This window comes from Phytophthora infestans, genomic scaffold, assembly GCF_000142945.1.
Source record: "Phytophthora infestans T30-4 supercont1.37 genomic scaffold, whole genome shotgun sequence".
In the NCBI taxonomy this organism is placed as follows: Eukaryota; Oomycota; class Peronosporomycetes; order Peronosporales; family Peronosporaceae; genus Phytophthora; species Phytophthora infestans.
The window spans coordinates 636068-660737 of NW_003303722.1; the positions used below are offsets into that span (position 1 = coordinate 636068).

Consider the following 24670-nt stretch of genomic DNA (forward strand, 5'->3'; position numbering starts at 1 on the left):
ATGGGCCGCGACCTCTTAGAATATATAGCCAGAGTGATTGTGGAGAGCACGCAGCACCTCCAGGGGAAGATTTGCTGAACGCATGGGAAAAACAAAGCTTGGAACTTTTTTTTTTCAGGTTCCAGGTTATATTTTTGCTGAAAGGGGCCATAGTACCGCACCGCGTTTTTACGCCCTTGGACCTTTGATCAACTTCCGGATGCAATGATCCGGAATCTAAATGAGCTCTAACTATTAAATTTTAATAAAAATTATTTGCGAATCCTATTTGGTCCATTGCCGCGAAAACGGGATGCAGTACTGTACTTCACTTGCTGAGAAGCAAGCGCTAACATTCGTCCGCAGAGCTGCTTTTCACGGACTGTACAGTACTTCATGTTCAAAACGTCATCAATTGTTCAACAATGATCTGCGCGGTGTTGTCTCGGTGGGGCAGGGATTCTACTTATAAATTTATAAGGGTACGGAGTTGGTTTATTGTACCGGCCAAATGGGATGGATTGGTCACCGAAATTATCAGATCCTAACTTTTCTCCCAGACCGAATTTTACGATAAGGGTTTCTTTACGTAAAAATCCGCTGCGAGATGTGTTGATTGGACCCCAAAACGGCTCTTTTCGACCAATACTTGATGGGATATGGACATTCAAAATTAATGACCGTCGTGTGGCCATCAATCATACGAATATTCATCAGTGATTGGCCAATATACTGCTTGAATTACGGATTCGTCGGATGCGGAAAGAAAAAAAAGTCGTTAGCAATATAGAACTTTAGTTTATGGAATAGCTCAAGCTTTGAAATAAGAATTTTCTTCGTCCAGAAATATAATTCAGAAGGGTCGCGTTTTTCCACTGGAATAAAATATTGGAATATCGATCGGTAATTTATCCGTCATTTATTCAGATTTATCTAGACAATCGTTATCCAAGCCTTGCGTTATTCCAAAAACTAAAGCTCTGCATGCGTACGTTTCCTTTGTCGACCTCATTCTGTCAGGTCAGCCGTCAAAGCGCGAACTTTTCAGGGCAGACGATGTGATATTTTTTCAGCGTATCGACAACGATAGCGAAGCGGATGCTGCGTATCTCTTTATAATATCGGCTCGTCTAGTAATGCTGGAGAGAATTACACATGTTTCATTGCAATCGGGGTCGTGAAGACAAGAGACCAAAATCAATTAGTGGTGACTGGCCGGTACAATATAAGCTCATCTCTCCTGTACGAAAGCCGGAACACGTATGCACTGGCGTCTATTATTACGACAAAAATGCTTTCCATTATTTAAAAACAACATTCCAAGCTAAATTCATGTATTCCCAAGTTGTAGCTGCTGTCCGTTCCCTCCGCAATCATCTGTACCATTTCCACATTGGATACAGCTTAGTTGACCGCCAGTTTTTGCAGCAGCAGCGAGGTTATTAATACCTCGACAAGGTTGTACTGTACGCCGTGCTGGTCCAGTTGACAAGGTGAGCGTTAAATCGTACGTACCCGAATTTTGTCTAGGCGTTGGGGGATTCTGGGTCAAGAGCAAATCTCCAAAATTGAAGGTGTTGTCAGGAATGATATGATTCTGCCTAAACACAAGCCAGACCTTCCTAGGCATTAACCCTATGCCGAGTGGGAGTTAGCCATGCTTGGTCCTGGGTTTAAGTCCGCGTGCTTCGCAGATTGGCCTTTCCCCCCCCCCCCCTTCTTAACGTTGCTGGTCGAGCACCTTTTCATGTCGTCTTTAGGCATACGTACTGTAGAGGATGTGCAACTGACTGATACGGCGACTGCTGAAGCCAGTATACATTTGAATCTTCATTTCTGAATAGTAATAGTAAAATTGCAACCAGAGGTTTTTTAGGAAACAAGGTGCCACGTTGGTAGAGAACTAAATTCCTCAAAGTCGCCATTTAAATAATCGAAACGTGTTGCTGTCTCTCAGTTATCATAAACTGAAGAGTGTGGTGGTCGGTCTCACTTCATTGGGCATCACATCATCGAGTTGCGTGTCGAAAAGCTGTACATGTACCGCGTTTACAGCACCAAACACGTTCTATTATAGCGATCGCTTTTACTTACCAACGCGAGGGATCCGCTCGAGGGATCGAGCTGCACAGTTAAGAATTACAATCCTAGTGGGAAATTCGTACCAGCCAGTGCAAAATGGGCCAAAGGCGGTCTCCAAGCCCAACGAGCAGCGATGCCGCCATGAGTGTATTGACGAACATTAGGGGCATCAAGGCATTAGCAGCTGATAAGCGGCCTCGCAAGCCGTCCAAGCGCTTTCTGTGGCAAGAGGACCTTCATTTTCGCTTCGTTGCCGCCATCTTTGATCGTAAGTGAATGTAGACGAGTGCGAGGTTGATGAAAAAAAAAATCTGGCTAACCTGACGTCCTGTTATTCGTATGTTAACTCAGTTGGTCTTAACCCCTTGAACGCGACGGCCTGTATTAGACACGATATCAGAAAAAGCTTATCCTGGACCATACACGATAAGAAATTTTGACTCGACGTTTGTATTGAGGTTTACAAACTTTAAATGAAATAGGGGACGGGGTGCCGGGTTGTCTCACCTACTCTTTTCCCGCTCGAAGTGCGTCTTTCCATTTTCTAAAAATTGAGTCTAAGAGGTTTTAGTGTGGTGTGGACTACGTATGACAAATTCTTACAGTCAATAGCTCACACGCCACTCATTTCAGAATTTGCGCCGAGTCCAAGAGATGTCAGGTTTTCGCGCCCGCTGGGCTGAGCTGAAGAAGGCAGGCTGGTCTTCGAAGAGGCCGGCTGGCCTCTCTGTTGACTTCACATACTTGAAGCCTGGTAAGACCAAGAAGGACACCCGTGGCGTCGATGTTTTCGTCGGAGAAGAGGAATTAATGCGCTACTTAGACCGCATTGATCTTGGTAAGACCTTGAACTATTTTGCATCGCATAATGACAGTCTAACGTGTTATATTGAAACAGAGAAAGCTGCCAAAGAAGCACAGCAGCCTACACTACCAGAAGCAGCCTCTGCTACGACTGCTAAATGCGTTGAGCCTCAGGAAGACGTCGATGCCACGTTTGGCGGTATTGTAATGCTTGGTCTTGAATATACACGATATTCTGCCGGCTAATGATGTATAATACAAACGTGGTACTTACAGCAGTTACGTTACGCGAGGAGAGCAATACAGAAGGTGGTGATCAGCAAAATGAAGACAGCAGAGACACGAATGATGTTGTTGCCCAAAAAACAACGCCAGTCAATGGTATGATGCTGTGTTTACCTGTATTATACCGTTTAGCGTGCGATCTAACATGTATATTGCTGCTGTGTTGTAGATGAAGTTAATGGCGTCTCGCGCAGTGATAGTGATGGCAGCCAGCCTTCACCGACGTTGCGCTGCACATCGCCTCATCTCTCTCCAACCCCACGAGTCGAGTACCCCGACGTGTCAGCTCGTATGACTTATAGCCTCCAGTCTGACGATGAGCCAAGCTCGGAAGATGATCCCGAGATTCAACGCAATCTGGACCCGGCGTTTGACGAGGTTGATGAGACCGTACGACAAGAAGAGATTACGGGTCCTCGCCGGTCGGCAAGGATTGCTGCGTTTTGTGATGGTGCGTTTTAGATCGTATGTACACGCTTGTGATACAGGATACTGATCGTAGATTGTATACTTGCTGTAGCAGATATCAACATTACTGTAGACGCAGACGATCCTGAGGAGTACCAAGCCATGGTGTCCGATGCTGAAAACGATGACGGGTGTTCTGACGGCGCTGACAGTGCACTCGGAGATGAAACTGAAGGCGGAGACGAAGACGAGCTGGAAGAAGATGATGAAGATCCAGCAGAAGCATTGTTTGACGACGATCTTATAACTGCGGCTGGTGGTATGGCTAGTATTACAAGCGGCACGATTAGCGCTGATATCCTGAAGGATATGGCAAGCAAAGGATGGTCTAATCCTGTATCATACAGTCCATTTCCATATCTCGACCAGCCTTATGAGCCTCGCACGGCGAATATGCAATAGGATTACCCGCAGTTGTTCCGAGAACACTACGGACCTACACCGAGAAGTCTAGAAGCGGCCACGACGGTTTCTGGGGTGCTATTTTACTTCATGCAGCCTCGCTTGTGGGAAGACATCGCGGAGGCAAGCAACGAATACTTTGATGAAAAGATCGACGAACGGGTTGAAGGACAGTATACGAAGCAGGAACAAAGAGAGAAGAAGATTCCTAGATTCAAGAAGAGCACGCGCGATGCGATCAAGGCTGCATTACTCTCTACGCCACCTATCACTGCTCGAGAGCTGTGCGTATTCGTTGGGCTTCTATTTGCTCGAGCAGTTGCTCTCAACAAGTAAAAAAAGGAGAATCACTGGAAGACGACAGACGAAGGAGGAATTCCTCGTGGACGCTTCGGGATTTTCATGTCGCGGGATCGCTTCATGCACATCTCTCGAAATCTCCACTTCAGCAGCAACAACGACCCCCGCGCCGCAACAGATCGTGCCTGGAAGCTGCGTCCTGTGATCGACGCGCTCCAACAACAGTTCAAAGCGGGTTACATACGGCCTCCAGTGATGGCATTTGATGAGGCAATGTTGCCTTCAAGATCAACGTTCAACCGGATGACAGTCTACATGAAGGACAAGCTCCATAAATGGGGGACCAAGCTCTTCATGTTGTGCTGCTCTACGTCAGCATACTGTCTCAGGTGAGTTGAGAGCGTGCCTCACGGCACGCTCCTTTTTTTTTGGTCGTAAAGTTCTCTTAAGCTGTAGGATACAAGTATGTAACAATGCAAATGTGTATGATACAGATTTGAAGTCTACTGTGGTAAGCGGCAAACGGACAGGTCATCCTCTTCGAAGGACACCAACTGTGGACCAGCTGCCGTTATTCGCAACCTGAGGCAAGTTTTTGGAGCAAGAGGGACCATCGAAAAACGTCTAGTGGCCACTGACCGATTTTACCCGTCACCGACACTCTCCATGCAGCTCCTAGCAATGGGGTTCTACGGTATAGGCACAGTGATGACCAACCGGCGTGGGTTTTGCATAGAGATTATCGTGAAGAAGAAGAAGCGGCCTGCTGATGTACACCGCGGTACCTACGCTGTTGCCGAGTTAACATTAGTGCCGAGTATGAAAGCAGTGTGTTGGTGGGACAACCGTCCTGTGCATTTGCTGTGTGCGGGTGGAAGTACTGAGCAAGATCGCGTAGTTCGACGAGCGAAGTCTGGCGAGCAAGTCGAGGTGGCATGTCCAAGAGTGCTGAAACATTACCAAACTTTCATGGGCGGAGTTGATGTACACGATCAACTTCGCCTCCAAAGGTGAGTACATTTCTGCTGTATGTACAAGATAGTGCTGATGCTAACCCTGTATAATTCATGCTGTATCAGGTACTCTCTTCAATTGGCTCTAAAGTATAAGAAATACTACAAGTCGCTTTTTCTGGGCTTCATCGACCTGGCAACAGTCAATGCTTTTATTGTGTACAATCGACGGCGTGCTATTGATGAAAAACCCAAGCTCAGCCATGTCAAGTTCCTGAAGCAACTACATTTGGAGCTGACGCAGTTGCAGGAGACGGATTGGGATGCTCTCCGCGCGGTGGAGCATACCCCATAGAAGTCACGCGCTCCGCCATTGCAGCGAACCCACGTACCGGTGCAGGTGGATGAGTGGAGGGATGGAAACAACGGGAAAGGTCGAAAGCGACGTCAACGAGCATGCAAAGTATGCTCGGTGCTTAAGGGCTCCGACGAGTCGCGAGGGGGCGAGACTACATTCTACTGTAGCACCTGCAAGCTACACACAAGCTCAAAGCAGCCACTGGCGTCGCGTGTGTACCTGTGCAACAAGGTCAAGCATGTAAACAACGGTGAGTCCGTTTCGTGCTTCGAGATTTGGCACAAGCATTGGCGTAACGGCAGCCTGTTGCCGCCGTCACAGAGAAAGCGAAAGATCCGCGCGCGCAGGCCAGCAGCCGATAGTGTCGAAGAAGCAAAGTCTGCGAGTGGTGACAGCGGGGATGATGACACCAGTAGGCCGTCAAAGAGACGTCACAACGACGCTGCGACACCATAAGCAGATGGTTTTGCGATCTTAAATGTCTTGATAAAAGTATGAAATCTGTATCTCCCTTTTTACCTGAACTTGAAGTCTATATTTAGGAGAAAAGTGCGCTGGGCTGTGAGCAGTTTTTGTACGTTCCTGGACACGATATCTTGGTATAGTGTATTTCAAAGTCAAATATTCTTGTAGGATACACGATATCAAATTTTCACCATCCTAGGTGTTGGGGTTCAATGCGTTTAACCATCCTACAGGATTAATTTTATACCAGTCTAACTATTAAAACCCTTCCCCGACATACACGTTAACGTCGAAAGGGTTTCGCGTTCAAGGGGTTAAAAATGCGTCTCCGAAGACGCTTCTACCTGCAAGTTTAACGGATCCGAAATGATGCCGTCATTTTTCACTAATCATGTGCTTGTCGCTCCTCCAGTTGATAAACAAGTCAGGCCCGGACTCTGGGCTCACGACGGAGCACCTCAAGTCGCACCTCCAGAAGTACCGAATCAACTACGAGCGCTCACGTCAAGAGTTCCGCGAGCTCTGTCACCGTGAAGTCAAGCGACGTCGCCGAAAGGAGGAGCACGGCTCGAATGTAGGCGATCCTGATCACTGTGACAGCTACTCAGAGGGCGACGGATACTCACGCACTAAACCGTTTTCTGTCAACCCCGCGCGTGTTGATGTCGCTTCGATCCCCGCTGAGTATCAGCAAACTCCTGTTGTGGCCCCAGTTTCTTCTGCTATGCCCGAGCTCAATGACGCTCAATGGCGTATGTTCAGTACGCTCATGATGGCACCTCCTCTAGACGACACCCTGTCGATTCAGATCCCAACTGAGGCACCACTATCGTCGCTAACTCAAGCGCAAGACAATCTTCATTTGCAGATGTATCAAGCTATGCAAGCGCAAATGAATTTCCACCGAGAGATGCTGGCGCGTAAGGTCCAACTATCGAACGACTTGCATCAGTGTGATGGTTTGGAGACCTGGAGTGGTAACTATCAAGTGCAGAACGAGCGAAGCGCCTTCCAACAGGCGTGGACCAATACGCAGCAAATACACCAGCGTCAATTGGCATCGCACCGCTTACAGCAGCAGATTAATCAATTTGGGATCCCACAACAGCAAAGACCGTCCCCAGTACCAGAAAATCCTCGCCACCCAATGGCAAACCTCCTCGCTTCCGTCGCTGGTCGCTCGCTCACTTGAAGATCTGCTGATTCCCGATGCTATTAATAGTGAGGCAGTGGCAACCGTATCGACGCCTTCAACGTTGCGACGAGTTATTTGAGTTCCTCAAAACGTAAAATGTATACCTAAGTATACCAATTTGTGTGAGTGTGATTCTATCTCAATATCAATTGGTCCCAGCGCCATGATGACTGAGTCCTGCGCGTCATCACTACGCCTCGGATCGGAGGAAGCCGAAGACGTCGTCGTCGTCAGAGTCTACGGTCAGACTGAGTCGACCCCAGCTGGTGAGGTCCACACCGTCGTCAGTTCCCGTGTGTTCGTATTCAGCAGTTTGTGCAGGTTCTGGCTTCGAACCGATAACAAAAACTGGTGCGACGGGTGCTGCGTCTTGTGGCTGATGGAAGAGACTTTGTTGCTGTTCATGCAGACGGCCGTAGACTTGCTCCTGTTGCTGCCGTAGTTGCTCTGCATTGGCCCAAGCTTGCAGGAAGCTCGACTCGTGCTGGTCATTGAAGTTGCCATTGGCCTCACTTTTACTGAGAGTGTCCACATTGCCCATTCGGTTGACCCACGAAAGACCAGACTCGACCTCGACACTGCGTGTGAGCAGCAACTCGCGATGGAACTTCATCCTTTGTTGCATAGTCAAGTGCATATGCTGCTCCGATGCCTCCCCTAGTAGGGGCCCTACGGTCTCAATTGACCATTGGTGGGCAACTGTCTTACTTCCAACGCTTTCTTCGGCGTCAGTCCTTAGATGTGGCGTATGACGATGATGACGCTTTAAGCTCCGTTTGGCATGTTTCTCATTGAGTCGCTGCGCCTCGAGCTTCGATCGCTCGTAGCTAATCCGATACTTCTGCAGGTGCGACTTGATGTGATCCGTCGTCAGGCCCTCAGTCGGGTTCTTGCTCTCCATTAACTAGTTTAATAGTACGACGACAGAACTTATCGACAACTGAATAATTGGACACCTGAGTAGATAGACAACTACGTACGACAAGAAGCGCTTTCGGTGACGCATTCTTGACCCCCACTGTAGAACATTCATAGGTCGTCACCTCTCAACCATCCACTGGGACACTAAAAGCCATGGACGCACATTCAAACACTGCAGACACGAAGCGCAGATGAAGGTCTTCCGTCCAAAGCAACCGCTTCGTCTTGCGCTTGGCTCTGCTTACTGGAGTCGAGCTACTGCCACTCCCGCAATTTAACTCAGCTGGAGCTATTGCGTCTGGTTTCGAGCTGGAGCCTTCGACGCCGCTCGGATCCATGAGGATTCGAGCGGCGTGCGATTTGGTCGAGATCGTATCAGGTATCACGAGGACTTATCAAGAACCGCCAGGTTCGCCTCTCGACTCAGTTGGATACTATGCCATCGCCATCGTCTGCAGTTTTTGCTCGGGTGGTACAGCAATAAACACATTGGCGTCATTAGCGTTAGCAGAGATGCGGAGGATACAACCACCAGGCATTACATAGTCACTGGCAACTATTCGAATCTTGGGTCGAGTTGGGAAGCAGTTTATGCTTGGCAGCTTTGTCAAAGTGCTGTGCAGCTGATATTATCAAACGAGACTTTTTTTTGTTTTTTGTTTTTTTAAAAAACCGAAGCCACATCCAATGTGCGATGGTGTTGTCTGCCAATTAAGGGATTGAAAAAAAACCTTCATCTGTTCAAGTTCCCCACTCCATGTGTCAAATGGGAAGCATTTTCCTCCAACTCTTGTGGACAACTGGTACACGGTACCAGGTGTCCACAAGAGTGACGGGTCACTTTTTATGTAACCTGGGGCAGGATTGTACCCCGTTACATCCTCCCCCACTTAAATGAGTATCACCTGATTCTCCAATCACAACTATTTCTCCAATCAGAAGTGAGAGAATTAAAACACCAAAAGGTGAATTCTCACACTGAGCAGCCACGAGACTTGCGCGGCTCTCAGTCACACCCACAGTGACTTATGCTCCCAAAGCTCACTGGGATTTGCATCCCTATGCTCACAGCTGTTTTGGCCGCAAAGCCTACACTCAGAGCTGCATTATTAATAGCTCCTGCGCTAGCGCGCGTACAGTGCTTTGGCACAGGGTGCAATAGCATCCGAACGTGTGGCATTCGCCCACAGTTCGCACCAGAGGACACGACAGTCCTCGCGAACGCGTCCAGAGCATGGTGGCTCCTGAGAGGGACGACACCGAGAAGTGCAACACCATCCCTAGCACTAGACGGGAGCTCTCAGCTCACCTCGGGCCATGCCTTTGGCTCCAGCAAGGATCCATCCTTGCGGGCAGGGCTTCTACCACGCTCTCTTCGCGTCTTGGTCACCATACCAACGACGCGTAGGTGTCCTTCATCGACACCGTGTACCGTGACGGTACACAGCCGTGGTGTAGGTGTCTCCCATCGAGACCATGTACCGTACGGTACTACCCTTTGGTGCAGTACGCCCACCACAAGGCTGCCATGTTTGGCGGCAACAGCTTCTGCTGTGCTGTCGCCTGAACAGATTCGTGGCCAGTGCTCGCATCATGCACGACGCATGTGCAAGCACAGTGTACAGGTCCATGGGCCCGTACACGAGGTACGCTGTGTACGACACGTACCACAGCTACCATAAGTGCTCCGTGCACGTCATGTGTGTCATGCACGACGAGTTCATTGCGTGGAACTCCTGGCAGGCTGCTCGACAGCAGCCAGTGCCGATGCACGGTACGTGCGTTGACTCACAGCTTATACGCCCATCGCGCATCGGGTCGTGGTATGGTGCATATCCTTTGCACCTATATCAGTGTCTGTCACAGACATCATGTACGTTGATGGTACTCGACCGTGGTGGGGCATATCTCACCACCATGCCACTGCGGTGTTGGTGTCTGGCATTGGCACCGACTACGCACGGGTACCAAACCATGGTGAGGCAAGCAGCCATCACCACGGTCATGCTCGGCGCGGCACCAGCTACGACTGCGTGCGTTGCCTCGACCACCACCTGGTCAGTTGTGTGTGCACTCGTGCACTACACTTGGGTTATGGCTTCACGGCCCATTTTTCCCAACGCGCTGCGTACATCACGTACGGCAACCGCTTTGTCGGCGGGTGAGACGTTCCGTTCACCCTACTCGACTGGTCGTTCATGACCAAGGGCCCGGTGCGGTGACTGCACTAGGTTCGCGCTTCGCCTCGTGTGTGGTTTCTTGCAACCCCAACACTGCTATTTCGCTAAGCGATTCCAGGGCACCTAGCGCCAGTGGCTTTCTTCGCCACTATGTCTTGTTCGGCTAGAGCTACCGCAGCTCTAGCCCGGCTGTTCGCTTCCAGCCTGCAGTCGATGTACATCGACGCCTGGTTCCGTAAGGAACTTGGTCTTACCTCAAGACCAGGTAGGAAAGGTATTTCCGAGCCTCTCCCCCACTTACACTTGAGACCATTGCGTTTCTCATGGCTTGTGATAGCCACTGGCGGCACGACGGCTCCTGCCTCTTGGAAAGTCAGGGAGGAAAGGTATTTCCGAGCCTCTCCCCCACTTAACCTCGAGACTACTGAGTCTCTCGTGGCTTCTGATAGCCACTGGCAGGCGCGACGGCTCTCCGTTCCATGCACTGCGTCGGCCGTGACGACCGAAGACATCCAGCCCTCGCGTCAGCAGTTGGAGTCTGCGCGACTTGACGTCGAGCGATTTGCTCACGTCTGGCGAGGCCAAGACAACCTCGCGCCTCGAGCCAATGGCTCTGTGAGCGGAGATATGTTACCCGCCTTGGGTGTGGAACTCTGTTACCCACCTTGGTTGTGTGGAGCTCTGTTACCCACACCGGAAGCGCATACAGCGACTTCCTTATCAGTTATGATCTGAGTGACCTTGCGTGGAACTTTGTTACCCACGCTCGGAGAACTGACTGTCGGTCTCCTTAAGCAGCTTCGCTGCTTGCGGAACATGTTACCCGCAATTTTCACCTATGTTACCCACCTGGTGAATGCCCTTCAGCACCACCACTGTCGAAGCGCATACGGCGCGACGACCTTCGGTGTTGGGATCAGCTGGCGTGGCAGACCCGCACACACACCGGACAGAGTTGGTGTCCACCGACCGAGTCAGAGGAGTCCGGGCTCTGGACGCCGAGTCGCTTGAGCCGACGTCGGCCTGAACAAGGTTGAGACCCGACTTGCGGCGGTTAACGTGACGTGGCACTTCGTTACCCACGTCGTGATGTCTCGTTGACGACATCAGAGGCACTCGAGACCTCGTGTGGCACTGTGTCACCCACACAGGAAGCATGGACAATCCCTCTCGCTTCCGTTATAGTCTGGGCGACTGCGTGTGGTACTGTGTTCCCCACCCAGGAAGCATGATCAGTGCCATCCTCTTCAGTAATAGTCTGGGCGACCGTGTGTGGGCCCGTGTTAACCACACAGGAAGCGCATTCAGCGTCTTCCTCTTCAGTTAAGGTCTGGGCGACCGTGTGGTCCTAAGTTACCTACCTGGCTAGCGCTTAAAGGCATAACCACTGTCGAAGTCCGTACGGCGCGACTACCTTCGGCGTTAAACGCTGCTGGTGTAGCAGGTCCACACGCCGGGCAAAAGACCCATGTGCAGCGGAGCATGGTCTTGCTGTACGCAGAACTGTCAGCGCGCTGACAGCTCCGTGATGTTTCGGCGTCCTGGCGGTCTGTATCAGACGCCTAAGCCATGACGGAGGTAGGAACATGACTGACCAATGATCCTCCATAGACCTGAACTGTTAGGCCCTTCTCAGCCTTGCCACACCAAAGTCCGGGCTGTGCCTAATGTTCGGCGCAGTCATGTTGCTCATGGCGAGAGCTGCGAGCGACACCGCGGTGCGCGAGTTCATCGAACCCAAACGTTCAGGCCCGTTAAGGACCATTGGTACTTCCTTCACCGTACCAAAGGCTAGTCCACCAAGGACCAGCTCACGATCGCCACTCTGACATAGAGTTCAGTCGGGTGTCGCTATGCCAAGCGACGTCTCGGCGGCGTATCAACGCCCCAGAACCCATCAAAACTTCAAGGGGTACCGTACCCTCGTACACCGAGCGTACTACTAGCAGCCCATCACTGCCCTTCACCGGTTTGAGAGAACAACGTCTCTCTGGGCTAAGTGAGTGCGCACAACCTGCACAGCCATCACGAAGGCTTAGCGCTCTTCTGTAGGGCATACTGCCTCTACTGGTGGCCGGGGAGTTTTCGTCCACCTGGCCGTGGCTTGTGCTACCGGACCTGGGGTCCACGGGCTGTCTTCTTCCCGAGGACTGGCGAGGGACACACACGCTGGTAGTGTCCATGCATCCATAGCAGCGGACCAAGCTCTCGGCTGCGTTTAAGTCCATGGGTTCGGGCTCGCTGTACGCACCGGTATCAACGGGCTGCGTGACAGCAGGAGCAACAGCGTCATTGCTGCGATGCTCCGCCTCCCGAGGAACGCCATTCTCATCGTAACGATGTTCCTCTTCCCGAGGAGTACCAGCCTGCTTGTGGCTGTACTCTTCTTGGAGAGCGATTCGAATCGCCTCCTCCATAGTTGTCGCTTGCACCCGGAATAGCTGGGTGCGAGCAGGACCGAACTTCAGGCCGTCCATGAAGACTGTTGTCTTGGCGTCTTCAGTCAGCGGTATCCCTGCCAGAGATGCCACCAACGTGCGCATCTCTCGCGCGTACTCCTGCAGCTCACGTTTACGTTGCTTACACGCGAGAAAGCGTGAGCGCTGGCGGAACACATTGCTCGCCGGTAGGAATGCGGCTCGAAGCTGCTCACACAGCTGAGCCCAGGGTGGAAAGCATCCAGGAGGTGTCGTCTCCCTGGTGTATGCCTAGTACTTGGCACGTCCACTAAGGTTGGACAGGGCAAACGCCACCTGAACTGGCTCGTCCGAGATGAGACCCGCCTTCATGGCGATCTCCACCTCACGGACCCAGACATAAATGTTCTCTCCTTTCTTCCCCTCAAACGTGGGGTCCTTCAGCCATACCGACTTAGGCCTGGTTGCCTGGGGAGTGGCCATCGAGGCCTCCAAACTCCCGCGGATGTGAGCGATGAGACCACGCTCGTAGGGCTCAAACGCAGTCACGCGTTCTTGTTGCTCGACAGGCGTCGCCTCCGCCAAGCTGCGGAGCACATCTTGTCCAAAGATGCCTCCCATCTTCCGAACAGACTCGGACTGTGCGTCATTCAAGCGAGGAAACTCGCTTCGGTCCATGGTGGCTCAAACGCTGAGCGCACAGAGGATTCAGGTAGCTCAATTTACCCGCGATGGTGTTGGATTGACTCCGAGTGCTACCAAGTGTGACGGGGGCACACAGCACCTTGCACAGAGGAAATGCTTGAGGGTATTAGCTACCCGAGTGAGCGTTAGTCCACATGTTCCCGGCCTCAAAGGGAACTGTTTGCTACTTAGAAGAGTAGATTCAAGACTGATGTATTTATAAGTAAGGCTAGCTTGGATTTCATACAAACTAGAGGCTACCTATAGTGGAGCTAAGTAGTCATGTTCTGACTGGCTCCGAGCGCACCTGGTACCGTGTACCAGGTGTCCACAAGAGTGACGGGTCACTTTTTATGTAACCTGGGGCACACTGGATTGTACTCCGTTACAACTTCAAACCTATGATGTGAGCGATGACTCATATACGTCTGGATCATTGCCAAAGGATTCAACAAATCGAGATCGGCAATGGCTGCAAGCTCCTCTGAAACTTTCAGAGATAACAGGAATAGCCAAAATTTCATTGAAGCCTTAGGATTTTGCCTGGATGACCAGCACCTGTAGCTTGCTCGGCGGAAGGTAGAAGTGAAAGTGGGAAATATATTCAAAGGCGATTTTAGTTGGATTCTAGATGCACACTACACAGTAACCTGAAAAGACACGCGCCTACACTCGATCTGGTTGGTCCCAATACTGAAATCAAGTCAAAATGCCGTACATTTAGCATTGGCGACTCGACATTTGCGTAAAGGTACTTGGGGGTCTGGCTTCCGGTCGCCTGCCCGTTGGCTGGCTCCTACATCAATGTCCAATACCCCTTTCCAGAGCCTCGGGGTTCCCTAACCACTCGATGTCGACGAGTCCGATCTTCTCCCGTAGCTTCTTCATTCGTGGAGCCGGCAGCGCCTTTGTCAGCAGGTTGTCAAGAATTTCCGCGCTAGCCACATACCCTGGCACCACGACGCCCTTCTTAGCTTAGTCTCGGATGAACTTGAGCTTGACGTCCACGTACTTCGCCTTGGCCGAGCTCATTTCGCTCTGCACTTGCACGATAGCCGCTTCTTTGTCCATCGGCATGGCCTTAAGGAGCTTGGTGGTGATATCCAGCTCACTTAATAGCTCCTTCAGCCCGAGTAGCCCTTGAGCATCCACCGTCGCAGCGACGTACTCAGCCTCGATCGTCGATAGTGCCACAGAATTCTGCTTCTTGCACTGCCATGACACCGTCATCCGTTTACTTGAATAATTGCCGCGCTTACAGACTTGCGATCCCTCTTGTCGGCTGCAAAGTCGGCGTCCGTATACGGGCGCAAACGTACTGGTAGCCTTTTAGCATTGTCGTCGCCAGACATATCCATCTTTTGCGATCAGGTGCCACTCAGGTACGTGGCAATGCGCTTAGCCAGTTTCCAATCCGCCATGGTTGGTGCATTAGTCCGTCACGCTGCACTGTGTACTGCAAACATAATGTCCGGACGTGTGCATCTCGCAATCCACAGCAAAATCCTCATCAGTGGCTATAAATGTGTCCCCGTCGGCCTGCTAACGCGATCTTCTGTGCCGCGTGCAGAAGTAGTTCTGTCAAATCTGACTCTGCCGCGTCTTCTCCTTCGATCGGCGATCGCACCGAATTCGCTTTGCCCAATCCAAACTTGGTGACAATCTCGACGATTGCAGCATCTTGGTCAAACCTGTAGTCACTGAGCTCATCGTACCGCACGCGCATCCCAAGAAAATTGTTAGAAACACCGAGAACATTGAGCTCCAGGACGGACATGTCAGCGACGAACTGGTAAACCCTGTTCTCGTCCGTGCCAATAACCATAAGGTCATCCACGTACGATCTGACGACCGCCATTCCGCTGCTATCAGCCTTGAAGTACAGGCACGCGTCCGTAATGCACTGGATGAACCCAGGCTTGACTAGCTCCCGATGAAGGTGCTCGTGCCAAAGGCGTGCTGCTTGTTTCAGACCGTAAAACCTCTGACTAAGAGGTAGACCAACTTCATCCACGCTCTTGGCTCCGAGCGTCTTCAGTTCTTCCTCCGTGGTAACGAGTCGGGAACGAACAGCGAAATTTCGATACCCCCCTCCGTTTTTGCCTTTACATACGCGTTTGGAGCGTCGCCGTGTCTGGCAGGCACCTTCCATATGATCGCAATGACGAAGATGAACTTGACACCAGTCATGGTAAGCACTGCCACAAACATGAGAAAGAAGTTAGCGCTGAACTTTTGCTCGTTGCCACAGGCGACTAGTCGAGCCTTGTACCCCTCGGTCAAGCCCGTGCCTGTTCGATTCTTCCTGTATACCCACTTGTTATGGAAGCGAGCGCTGCCAGGCTCGAACTTGACCCGCTTCCACGTGGTTTTCGCCTGTAGAGCCTCACGTTCGTCCTTTCAGCTGCCGCTCAAAGCACGCGCTCGGTGCCCCTTCGCGTCGGCCTGTAGCGCTTCGGTTTCAGGTCATCAGCGTGGAAATTGACATCCTCAACTTCAGACACGGTCAAAGGCACAGGTTCAGTGTCCAGCCTCGACTCGTCAACGGCCACGCCTTCATCCGTTTCAGCACGGCAGCGCGACTTGCGACGAGCTCTTCGTGGTGTGGAACGTGGTGCCGGTGGTGTCGTCGTCGTGGGAGCTTGAGCCGTCTGTGTCTTCACATCGGAATTTTTTTAGCTTAGCCTACCTATAAATTTTATAGGTAGGCTAAGCTTGAGCTAAATATTCAGCTGTAAGTCACCTATATAAAAGCATTGTCAATATTTAGCTCAAACTTAGCCTACCTATAAAATTCATATAAAATTTATAGGTAGGCTAAGCTTGAGCTACCGTATTTATCGGGCCCAGTGCGACAGGTTTGAATGGATCAAATCAAGTAAGTGTGAAAAACCTCATTAGGGTTTTATTGAGGGGGTGCCGATGCCATCCATCCAGCAGAAACCAACCGGCCCCCATGCCCCGAAGACTAAAGAACTCGAATCGGACAAAGGTCAAAGTAAGATGTAGCTATAGGAAGCAAATAGGATACAAAACTAACTTTGATATACACTATGTGAAAGGGGGTGACAGCAGCCGAGGCAGCTCCCGTATCAGTAGTGGCAGCGAGCTTGTCGGTGCATCGCTCGACTGTGTATAGGTGGAAAAAACGCGCCGCCCTTCTTGCAGACAAAAAGATTGGAGGCAAGTACTACGTTTTTTCGAGTGCCCACCAGGCATAACGTGTTCGCTTCCCTGAGTTAGAAGCAAAGTAAGTGCACTTGCTGCTCAAAAATGCACTTTATAATAAAAACTAAGCCTCTCTGACCAGGTTACTGTCCTACGTAGAAGAGATTCGCAAAAACCGCAAGCTATGTCTGACAACTAAGTGTTTAACGCTGATGATCGCTAAGTTTGACGGCGATTTTGCTGCTGCACGTCAATACACGGCTCTTTGCTCGTGGACAGTGCGTTTCCTCAAGCGCAATCGTCTTGTAGCCCGCCGTATTACCCACAAAGGCACCAAGATTCGCAACGAAATGCAGGTGAATTTGCTGTGATCTATTTCTATTTTTGCATGCAAGTTTTTTTTTTCTCGATTAGGTTTTTTTAATTTAATTTTGTATATAATGTCTATTTTGTGTTTCACTGCTAGGACGTTGCTGATGCTTTCGCTAATTCAGTCAATGTTGCTGTTGAAGAAGATGGCGTGCTATCTTTTCATACGTCCAGCAATACCAAATACGCCGGCGTGTTTAACATGGATCAGACGGCGGTTTGTATGGACAACCCCGGCCGGCTGACCATGGACTACTGCGGGGCTAAGAACGTTGACGTTGCCCAAGGAACTGCGGTAAACGGCGGACGCTGTAGCGTTTTTTTGTGCGCATCTGCGACTGGTGAAAAGCTAGCACCATTTATCGTTTTTGCTGGAGTGCCTGGTGGCCCTGTCTCACAAGAGGTATCAGATCCAACCTTTGGTAACTCTTCGGTGGTACATGCAGTGCAGCCAAAAGCATTTTGTGACCATTCAGTTATAATGGAATGGATAAAAAGGTACGCTTAATTTTGTTTGTACAATTTTAATGAACTAACCTGACTTTCTTTTAGATATGGCGTCCAAGTATCTCAAGGTGTCGGATGCTGCTATTAGATAGCTTAAAAGTGTCCAAATGACGAGCGTCCGCGAGCACCTTGAGGATGCTTGCGTGACACAAGTTCAGTATATTCCTGCAGGGATCACTGGCTTGAGCCAACCCATGGACGTTAGCGTCATGAGGTCATTCAATGCTAAAATTCAGTACGTTTGGAGCATGAAAGTGAATTGTTTAATTCTTTTACTGGCCTTAATTTGTTGGAACAGAGATTTGTATGTGAAGTATTACATTGAACACCCTTTTCCATCAACGGCCGGTGATCGACGCGCGATGCTCTCCCACTTGGTCGGAAAGGCGTGGGTGAGCGTTAAACCAGAGACAATTGTGAATGGATTTCGCAAGACTAAGCTACTTCCAATTGGGCCTCGTGACGCCCTCGGTGCATTTAGGATGTACTTGCGCCCACTGCCAGAAGGTTCTGTTGTAGACGAAGTTGAACCTGATAGCGAATAAACGTTTATTCATTTAAATGGTGTTTTTCATTATATGAATCATTTCAGGTATTTGAAGGGGTGTCACCCCTAAACGATTTGATGTTGCATTGGAATAGTTTGTCGCACTGGGGTCGATAAATACGGTAAATATTCAAACTGTAAGTCACCTATATAAAAGCAATGTCATCAGCCAATGGTTGGCCTCGGATGACCCTGGCAAGTTGTAAACTGAGTCTAAATTTTATATACTCAGTTTACAACTTGCCAGTACCTGAATTTGGTCACTTCGCTCCCTTTAGGCAAGGGGGCCTGTGAACTGCCGTTCAGTAAGAGTTTGTACACTCTCGGAAGCCGACACTCGCTTGCGAAAGGTGCTCTGTGACCCCGTCACACCTAATAGCACTCGTAGTCAATTCACTCCAGCGCGGGTAGACTACCTGAAACTCTCTGAAGTTCGTTGCCATGGATAGGAACGACTTTTTCCATTTGAACGACTCACAGTTCGAGTCGGCAAGCTCAGCGGGCTTGCGGACGCCCTATCTCGGCGTCCAGACTACGAGTTGGCCCACATCACACGGGAGACAACGGATCTATATGATAGGATACGCATGGCGTATCGGAACGATGAGGCTGTCGCGCCTATCGTCAAGTTCCTAGCAGCAGGAACGAGGGCGAAGTCCGACTGGCTTTCATCGCTACAGCGCTCCCGGCTCCACCGATATGGGCTGAAAGATGGCCTCCTCCATTACCGTGTGGGGCACAATGAACCTCCACAGGTGGCCGTACTCAACGACGAGGATCTGAAGCTCGACATCCTCGCGGAGGCGCACGATGATCCGTCCCGCGGCCACTGGGGCCGCGAGAATACCTTTCTGTCGGCGCCGCTGGCCTTCGGGTGGACCCACATTTAAAAATGGGTCGCACGATACGTGAAGCCATGTGAAACGTGTCAGCGGGTCAAACCCGCAGGGAACGCTTCAGCTCCACTACAGAGCCTGCCCGTTTCGGATGACAGTTGGAAGTCGATGAGTCTTGACTTCATCTTTGGGCTTCCCGCCGACGGACACGGCAACACCGCGATTTTGGTGTTCGTGTGCGGATGAGCAAGATGGTACATCGCGCTCCAGTACCCGTTAGCGTCACAGGCGAACAAACCGCAAGGTTATTTTCGTGGATGGCGTGGCCCGCTATCACGGTCTCCCGAAAACGATTGTCTCGAACCGAGTTCCGTGGCTCACGGCTGCGCTTTGGCAAACGCTGTTCCCTTTACTGGGAACTCGTCTGCAGATGTCCACCGCGGATCATCCGCAGACAGACGGCCAAACAGAGCGCGTTAATCGAGTGCTCGAGGACACTCTGCGCAGTGTGTGCGCGACAGCACCACGTACGTGGTCGACGCAGCTTCCAGTAGTTGCTTTTGCGCTCAACAACGCGGTGCACGCGTCCACGGGGTTCACGCCGCTCTACTTGAACGGCTTCCGTCACCCCAGAGTGCCTCTCACTCTTCGAGGAGACACTGACTCCTCTATTCTAAGTGGGGGAGAGGCTCGTAAAGCTCTTTCCTCCCAGGTCTCAGATGTGAGACCGGTTTGGCGGCGGAAACAAGTGGATACCTTTGTGTATGCCAAGTTAAGCGTTATTGGCAGGTTCCGCGGTGCCATAGGAGCGGCCCAAGATAAACAAAAGGAGCACTCAGACAAACATGGAAGAGAAAACTGAAGTATATTTGAGGTTGGGGACTTAGTGTTGCTAGACACGAGGAACCTACCTCTTGACACTGTCAGCTCCGTCGGCAGCCACAAGCTGAAGCACCGCTTCATCGGACCATTTGCAGTCCTGGCCAGACATGGTGTGTCGTACACCATCGACCTTCGAAAGTCAATGACGACGCACCCGACGTTCTATGTTGGAAGTCTTAAGCGGTACTTTGACCCTCAGGGGGTTGCTGACTCGCAGACCCCCCTTGACCCAGCTCCTCGAAGCGAGGGCCGGTCACAGTCGTCGACGAGGGCGTCGGAGCAGGCACCCAAGCCTCGGTCGGGACGGCAAGGCTGCGGTCAAGACCGTACGCCGGAGGGGCTCCATACGAACGGACCCCGGCGCCATACGCCGAGTACGCTGAGTACGCCGGGTACGCACCATACGCGTACGTCTGGGAGTGTGCCGCAGGCGGCTCCGGACGTGGCAACAAAGCCTCGATCCGTCGGATCATGCGAAAGGCCTCGTCCAGATCGGACGAAGAGGCCCGGCGATCCACCCGCAGGTGCAGGCTCGAGACCTCCCGCTCCAACAAGACCAGGCGACGCGCAAGTCGAGCGAGCACGCCCTGATTCCCGGCCTGGGCGGCAGCATCACCGCCAGTCCCAAGGCCAAGTGCAATCTCAAGCACGAGGACGCGCTGACCGAGGCGGCCAACCTCAGGGCCCTGCGTCGGACCCGCCGGAGAAGCACGAGGACGAGAGTAGCGTTCCGAAGGCGCCGAGTACTCGTACTCGTACGAGGGCACCTCCGCTCCTGCTTGACCGGATCGGAGAAGTCCACTACCACGTGGAACGGATTCTCCAGGAGCGACGGTGTCGCGGTAAGCGATAGCTCCTCGTTAAGTAAAGGGGTTATGCCCACTCTGAGAGCTCGTAGGAGTCGATTGAGCGGCTTCATAAGTTGTTCGGGGCTTCTTGCCCGAACGGGGTACGGACGTTGACTACACTTCGTACCCGCACTCGTCGTGAGCACTAGAAGCCGCGCGCTTCAGAGTGTCCCTTGGCAGCATGCGCTTGTTGACCAAGTGAGTGAACCGTACACGAAGATCACGCTGGTCCAGGATGCGGGACAGCAGCTGATCTTCATGGAGCTCCCGTAACTCCGAGGGTGAGTAATTGAGAGACTCCACCCAAATCCAGAACATTTTCTCACATGCGTTTCAGTTGGGACCGTTTTCGGGGAGAACCCAGGGGTAGACCCAGAGAGGGTAGAGACCACCCTGGCTCTCGGTTTTTTTACGACAAGTCGTGAAGTCCTTCAGAGGGATTCCGGGCGGCGCGAGAAGCACGCACCGGGCCGCCTCCAAGTCGTCGACGAACAGCCGCTCCTTCGGAACCAGGGTACGTTCGTAAGCGCCCTTAGAATTGTGGTCGCCAACAAGACCACGAGAAGCGATGAGAATCTTCAGGAAGAGGTCAGCCCCAGAGCTCTCCTCAGGAAGCCAATAACCTCCTGAGTTGATGGCAGCTCCCTGGCTGACGGGTGCCACCACCGCATCCCCACGCGTGCGCTGGGCAGCTTGGAAGTCCTACTGCTGCTGGTCGAGGTCGTTTGTGATCTTCCGAAGCTCAGGAATAGCACCCTCCTCCTCCTTCTCCTCCTCGTCTTCTTCATCCGAGGAGCCGAAGAGGTTCCGATAGAAGTATCCACTCTCCTTCTCCTCGTGGAGTGGAGAATTCGAAGCTGGGAGAGGGCTTGACGTCTTCGGCTTTAGCTGCCTTATTACGCGCAAGCATCTCAACAAACGATAGACGTTTGCGGGGTTTCTCTTCCTCATCTTCGCCAGCTTTGGGAGTGCTCCTGGACGCGGCCTCGTCCTCACTGCCCGAGCTAAGCTCACGTTCGGCGAACCACGGGTTGGGGCGGTTGTTTGGAGAGACCGAAGGTGACGGACTGCGGCGCTTTCTCGCACGCTTGCTTACGGCCGCGTCGACAGTTGAGCTGATCGCCTCGAAGGCCACCTTAGTAGCCTCCTGGAGTGCAGAGACTTTGCCGTGAGGCTTAGCGCTCTTGGTTTGCGCCTTTCCGGCAGCAGCCTTTAAGAATGTCTTTGTACCGCTCTTCGCAGTGCCACGGGGCATGAAAACAGTCGATGTGGAGACCAAGAAGAAGTGAGCTAGACCGCCGCTCGAGGCTCTAACTGTGAAGTGAGCTTCCGCCGCGCTCGTGCAGCCAAGTCGATGTATTTCGACTGTGAGAATGAGAGTCTGTGACGTACACTTCTTTATTCTGATTGGTCGGTATACCGATCCTAAGTGGGGGAGGATGTAACGGGGTACGTAGCCTACAGTGTACTCCGGGTTACATGAAGTGTGATACGTCATACTTCGAGATATCTGGTACAAGGTACCACGGTCGTCCGAGGCCCACCATTGGCTGATGACATTGCTTTTATATAGGAGACTTTAGTTTGTCTGTTTAACTCTAGTTTAGCCCACCTTTAAATAGAATCAGTTTACAACTCGCCAGTACCTAAATTTGGTCACTTCGCTTCCTTTGGCAACTGGGACCTGGAAGCTGACGTTCACTGAGAGTTTGTAAACTCTCGGAAGCCGACTTCCTCTAGCGCAAGGTACCCCGTCACACTTTTCTTGATGGCGCGCTTTCCAGTGTCATGAAACACGGAGCACTTTGATCTAAACATGATAATATCCCGAAGGTTTGGTGCTTCGCCAGTCAGTACTTCGAGCGGCGACTTCCGATCCTCGTTAGCGCGTGACGAGCTCCGGTTCAGCACGTACTTCGCGTATCCAGCCGCGTCCCCAGAAACTGAGCGGCAGTCCTGGACCGAGTCATGTTGAGGACCGTGCGATGCATCTGCCCGCCTTGCCGTTTGCAGCTTGATTCCCGACTCTGACACCTGACGAGCCACTCCGTTTTCTTTGCAGAAGAGATCCACGTTTCGGCACTCTCCGCCACCGTCCGTGCGGAGAACATGCACACGAATGCCGAACCTTTTACGAGCTCGATAAGAAAGGCCTCGAACTTATCTGCCATGAGCACCTTGCAGTTGTTCGACTTGTAGTCCACGAAGCTAGCCATGTAGCGGCTACCTTGGCGGTCAAGTGGCGTCATGGGACCTTTGAGGTCACTGAAGATGACTCCTCCGACTTTATCACTCGGTGCGTGTTCTCCGGTGTCATTAGTTGGTAGATTTGCTCGAGTCTGTTTACCTTCAGCACAAACTAGTCAGGGCTTCCAGTCACGATTCGATATCTTGATGCCAGATATAAGATCATTTGCTATACGCTCAATGGTGGCAAATGCTAAGTGACCGAAACGTGCATGGAGCCCATCAACGATTCCGTAGCGACGATCGGCGAGGCTGTGTCCGTACTCATGTCCACCACGGTTATGATCAGCTGCTTCATCTTGGCATTGTTCGTAGCTACTGATTTAAGTCTAGCCACAAGCACGTTGCGGTTCACGTCAATGTAGAATACCACTTTGTTGCTTTTCATCAACGCTAACTTTCCGTTGCGCTTGGTAAGAGAGTCTCCTTTTGCTATCAGCCATCCGAAGGAGAGGTTCCTTAGCAGTCACTGTGTGGCGGTACGTCGAAGGAGTAAGCAGATCACGTGTGTCGATCTCGAATATTTCAAGAATGTTAAATAATACTGCAAAACGCAGCCACCTTTGCTTTACCAGACCTGGAGGGTATAGTGTACACGTATAGTGACGCGAGTGATGAGGGGTGGAGCATTTTACTCACCCAAGTGAAGGGGTGGAGCTCAGCACTGCCTTAAATCACAATTTGCTCCACTGCATGAGCGGAAACGTTTGTGATGCGTCCAAAACCTGGAGCGTCATTGCGAATTTTAGAGAGTTATCCCATCGTTCGAGTATGTTCAGAGCTGAATTATCTGCTGATACGTGATAAAGGCTTAAACATGCTCACGGATCACAGAAATTGCATTAACATCTTCGCACCTGAAAAGCTGAAATCAAGAAACACATACGGAGAAAGCCGTTCCGGTGAAGGTTAAAGCTCAATGAGTTCAAGTACGAAGCTGAACATAAAGCAGGAGAAGCCAATGGATGGGCCGACATCGCCATGTGGGCTGGGCAATATAGGACATCTATGAAGCGCTGGGAACCAGAAACCACGTCACGTCTTCTGTCATTGGCCAACACTGCTGATACATATTTTGAAGGATACGTTGCTACAGTAATGTCCACACCAAGTCTCGCGTGTTTTAGCCTACTTTGTAGTCATGTACCCAGTCCCGTACGGTGAGCTGTTCCGTTCGTCGGAACACAAGGAGTCGCTTCATGGATCACACTCTAAGAACGAATTTATAGCGGAATTGTGTTATCGCACACACACGCCAAGCCTCCACAACTGTCAACAACTATTTTGTGTAATTTTACAGGAATTGCGGCTACGTCAAGACTTGTGGGTGGGTTTAAGCTAACCTGAACCAGACAGGTTCAGTCGCTAGCTAACTTGTCGCCTATCGAGGTTGTCTGAGGCATGAAGCGCCCCTATCCACGGAGGGACATTGTGGTAGCAGATAATGAAAGAGGTCAAGTTTAACACATTGATTATATGTCGGATGACGCTGTGATAAAGTTTCGTGATCTAAGATACTCTATCCAGAGCGTGCGCCGCAAATGAAAAGAAGCGAAAACTTAGCAAGCGCGGCGCAACCGGAAGAATTAACGCAGTGATCACCCAGTGAACTTCCACGTTGGTGATTACGTTTTGTGGTCACGAATTGAGAGCCACCTCAAAACCAATAAACTCTCCGTAAAGTGGGTCGGCCCATATAAAGTTGTGGGATGTCAAGCGCAACTCGTTTACGGTACAGCATTTGATCAACGGATCAGAGCGAGATGTTCATCC

At 51.3% G+C, this 24670-nt stretch overlaps 1 protein-coding gene across 1 annotated transcript; it reads right to left on the reverse strand.

Annotated features, from left to right (window-relative positions):
• Window positions 1-7481: 7481 nt before the first annotated feature.
• On the reverse strand, window positions 7482-8192 carry PITG_15402 (uncharacterized protein; the record flags this gene model as incomplete). Its single annotated transcript, XM_002898313.1, has 4 exons — window positions 7482-7615; window positions 7682-7775; window positions 7824-7948; window positions 8045-8192. The coding sequence occupies 4 exons, from the start codon at window positions 8190-8192 to the stop codon at window positions 7482-7484; spliced, it is 501 nt and encodes a 166-aa protein (XP_002898359.1).
• Between the last annotated feature and the right edge of the window lie 16478 nt (window positions 8193-24670).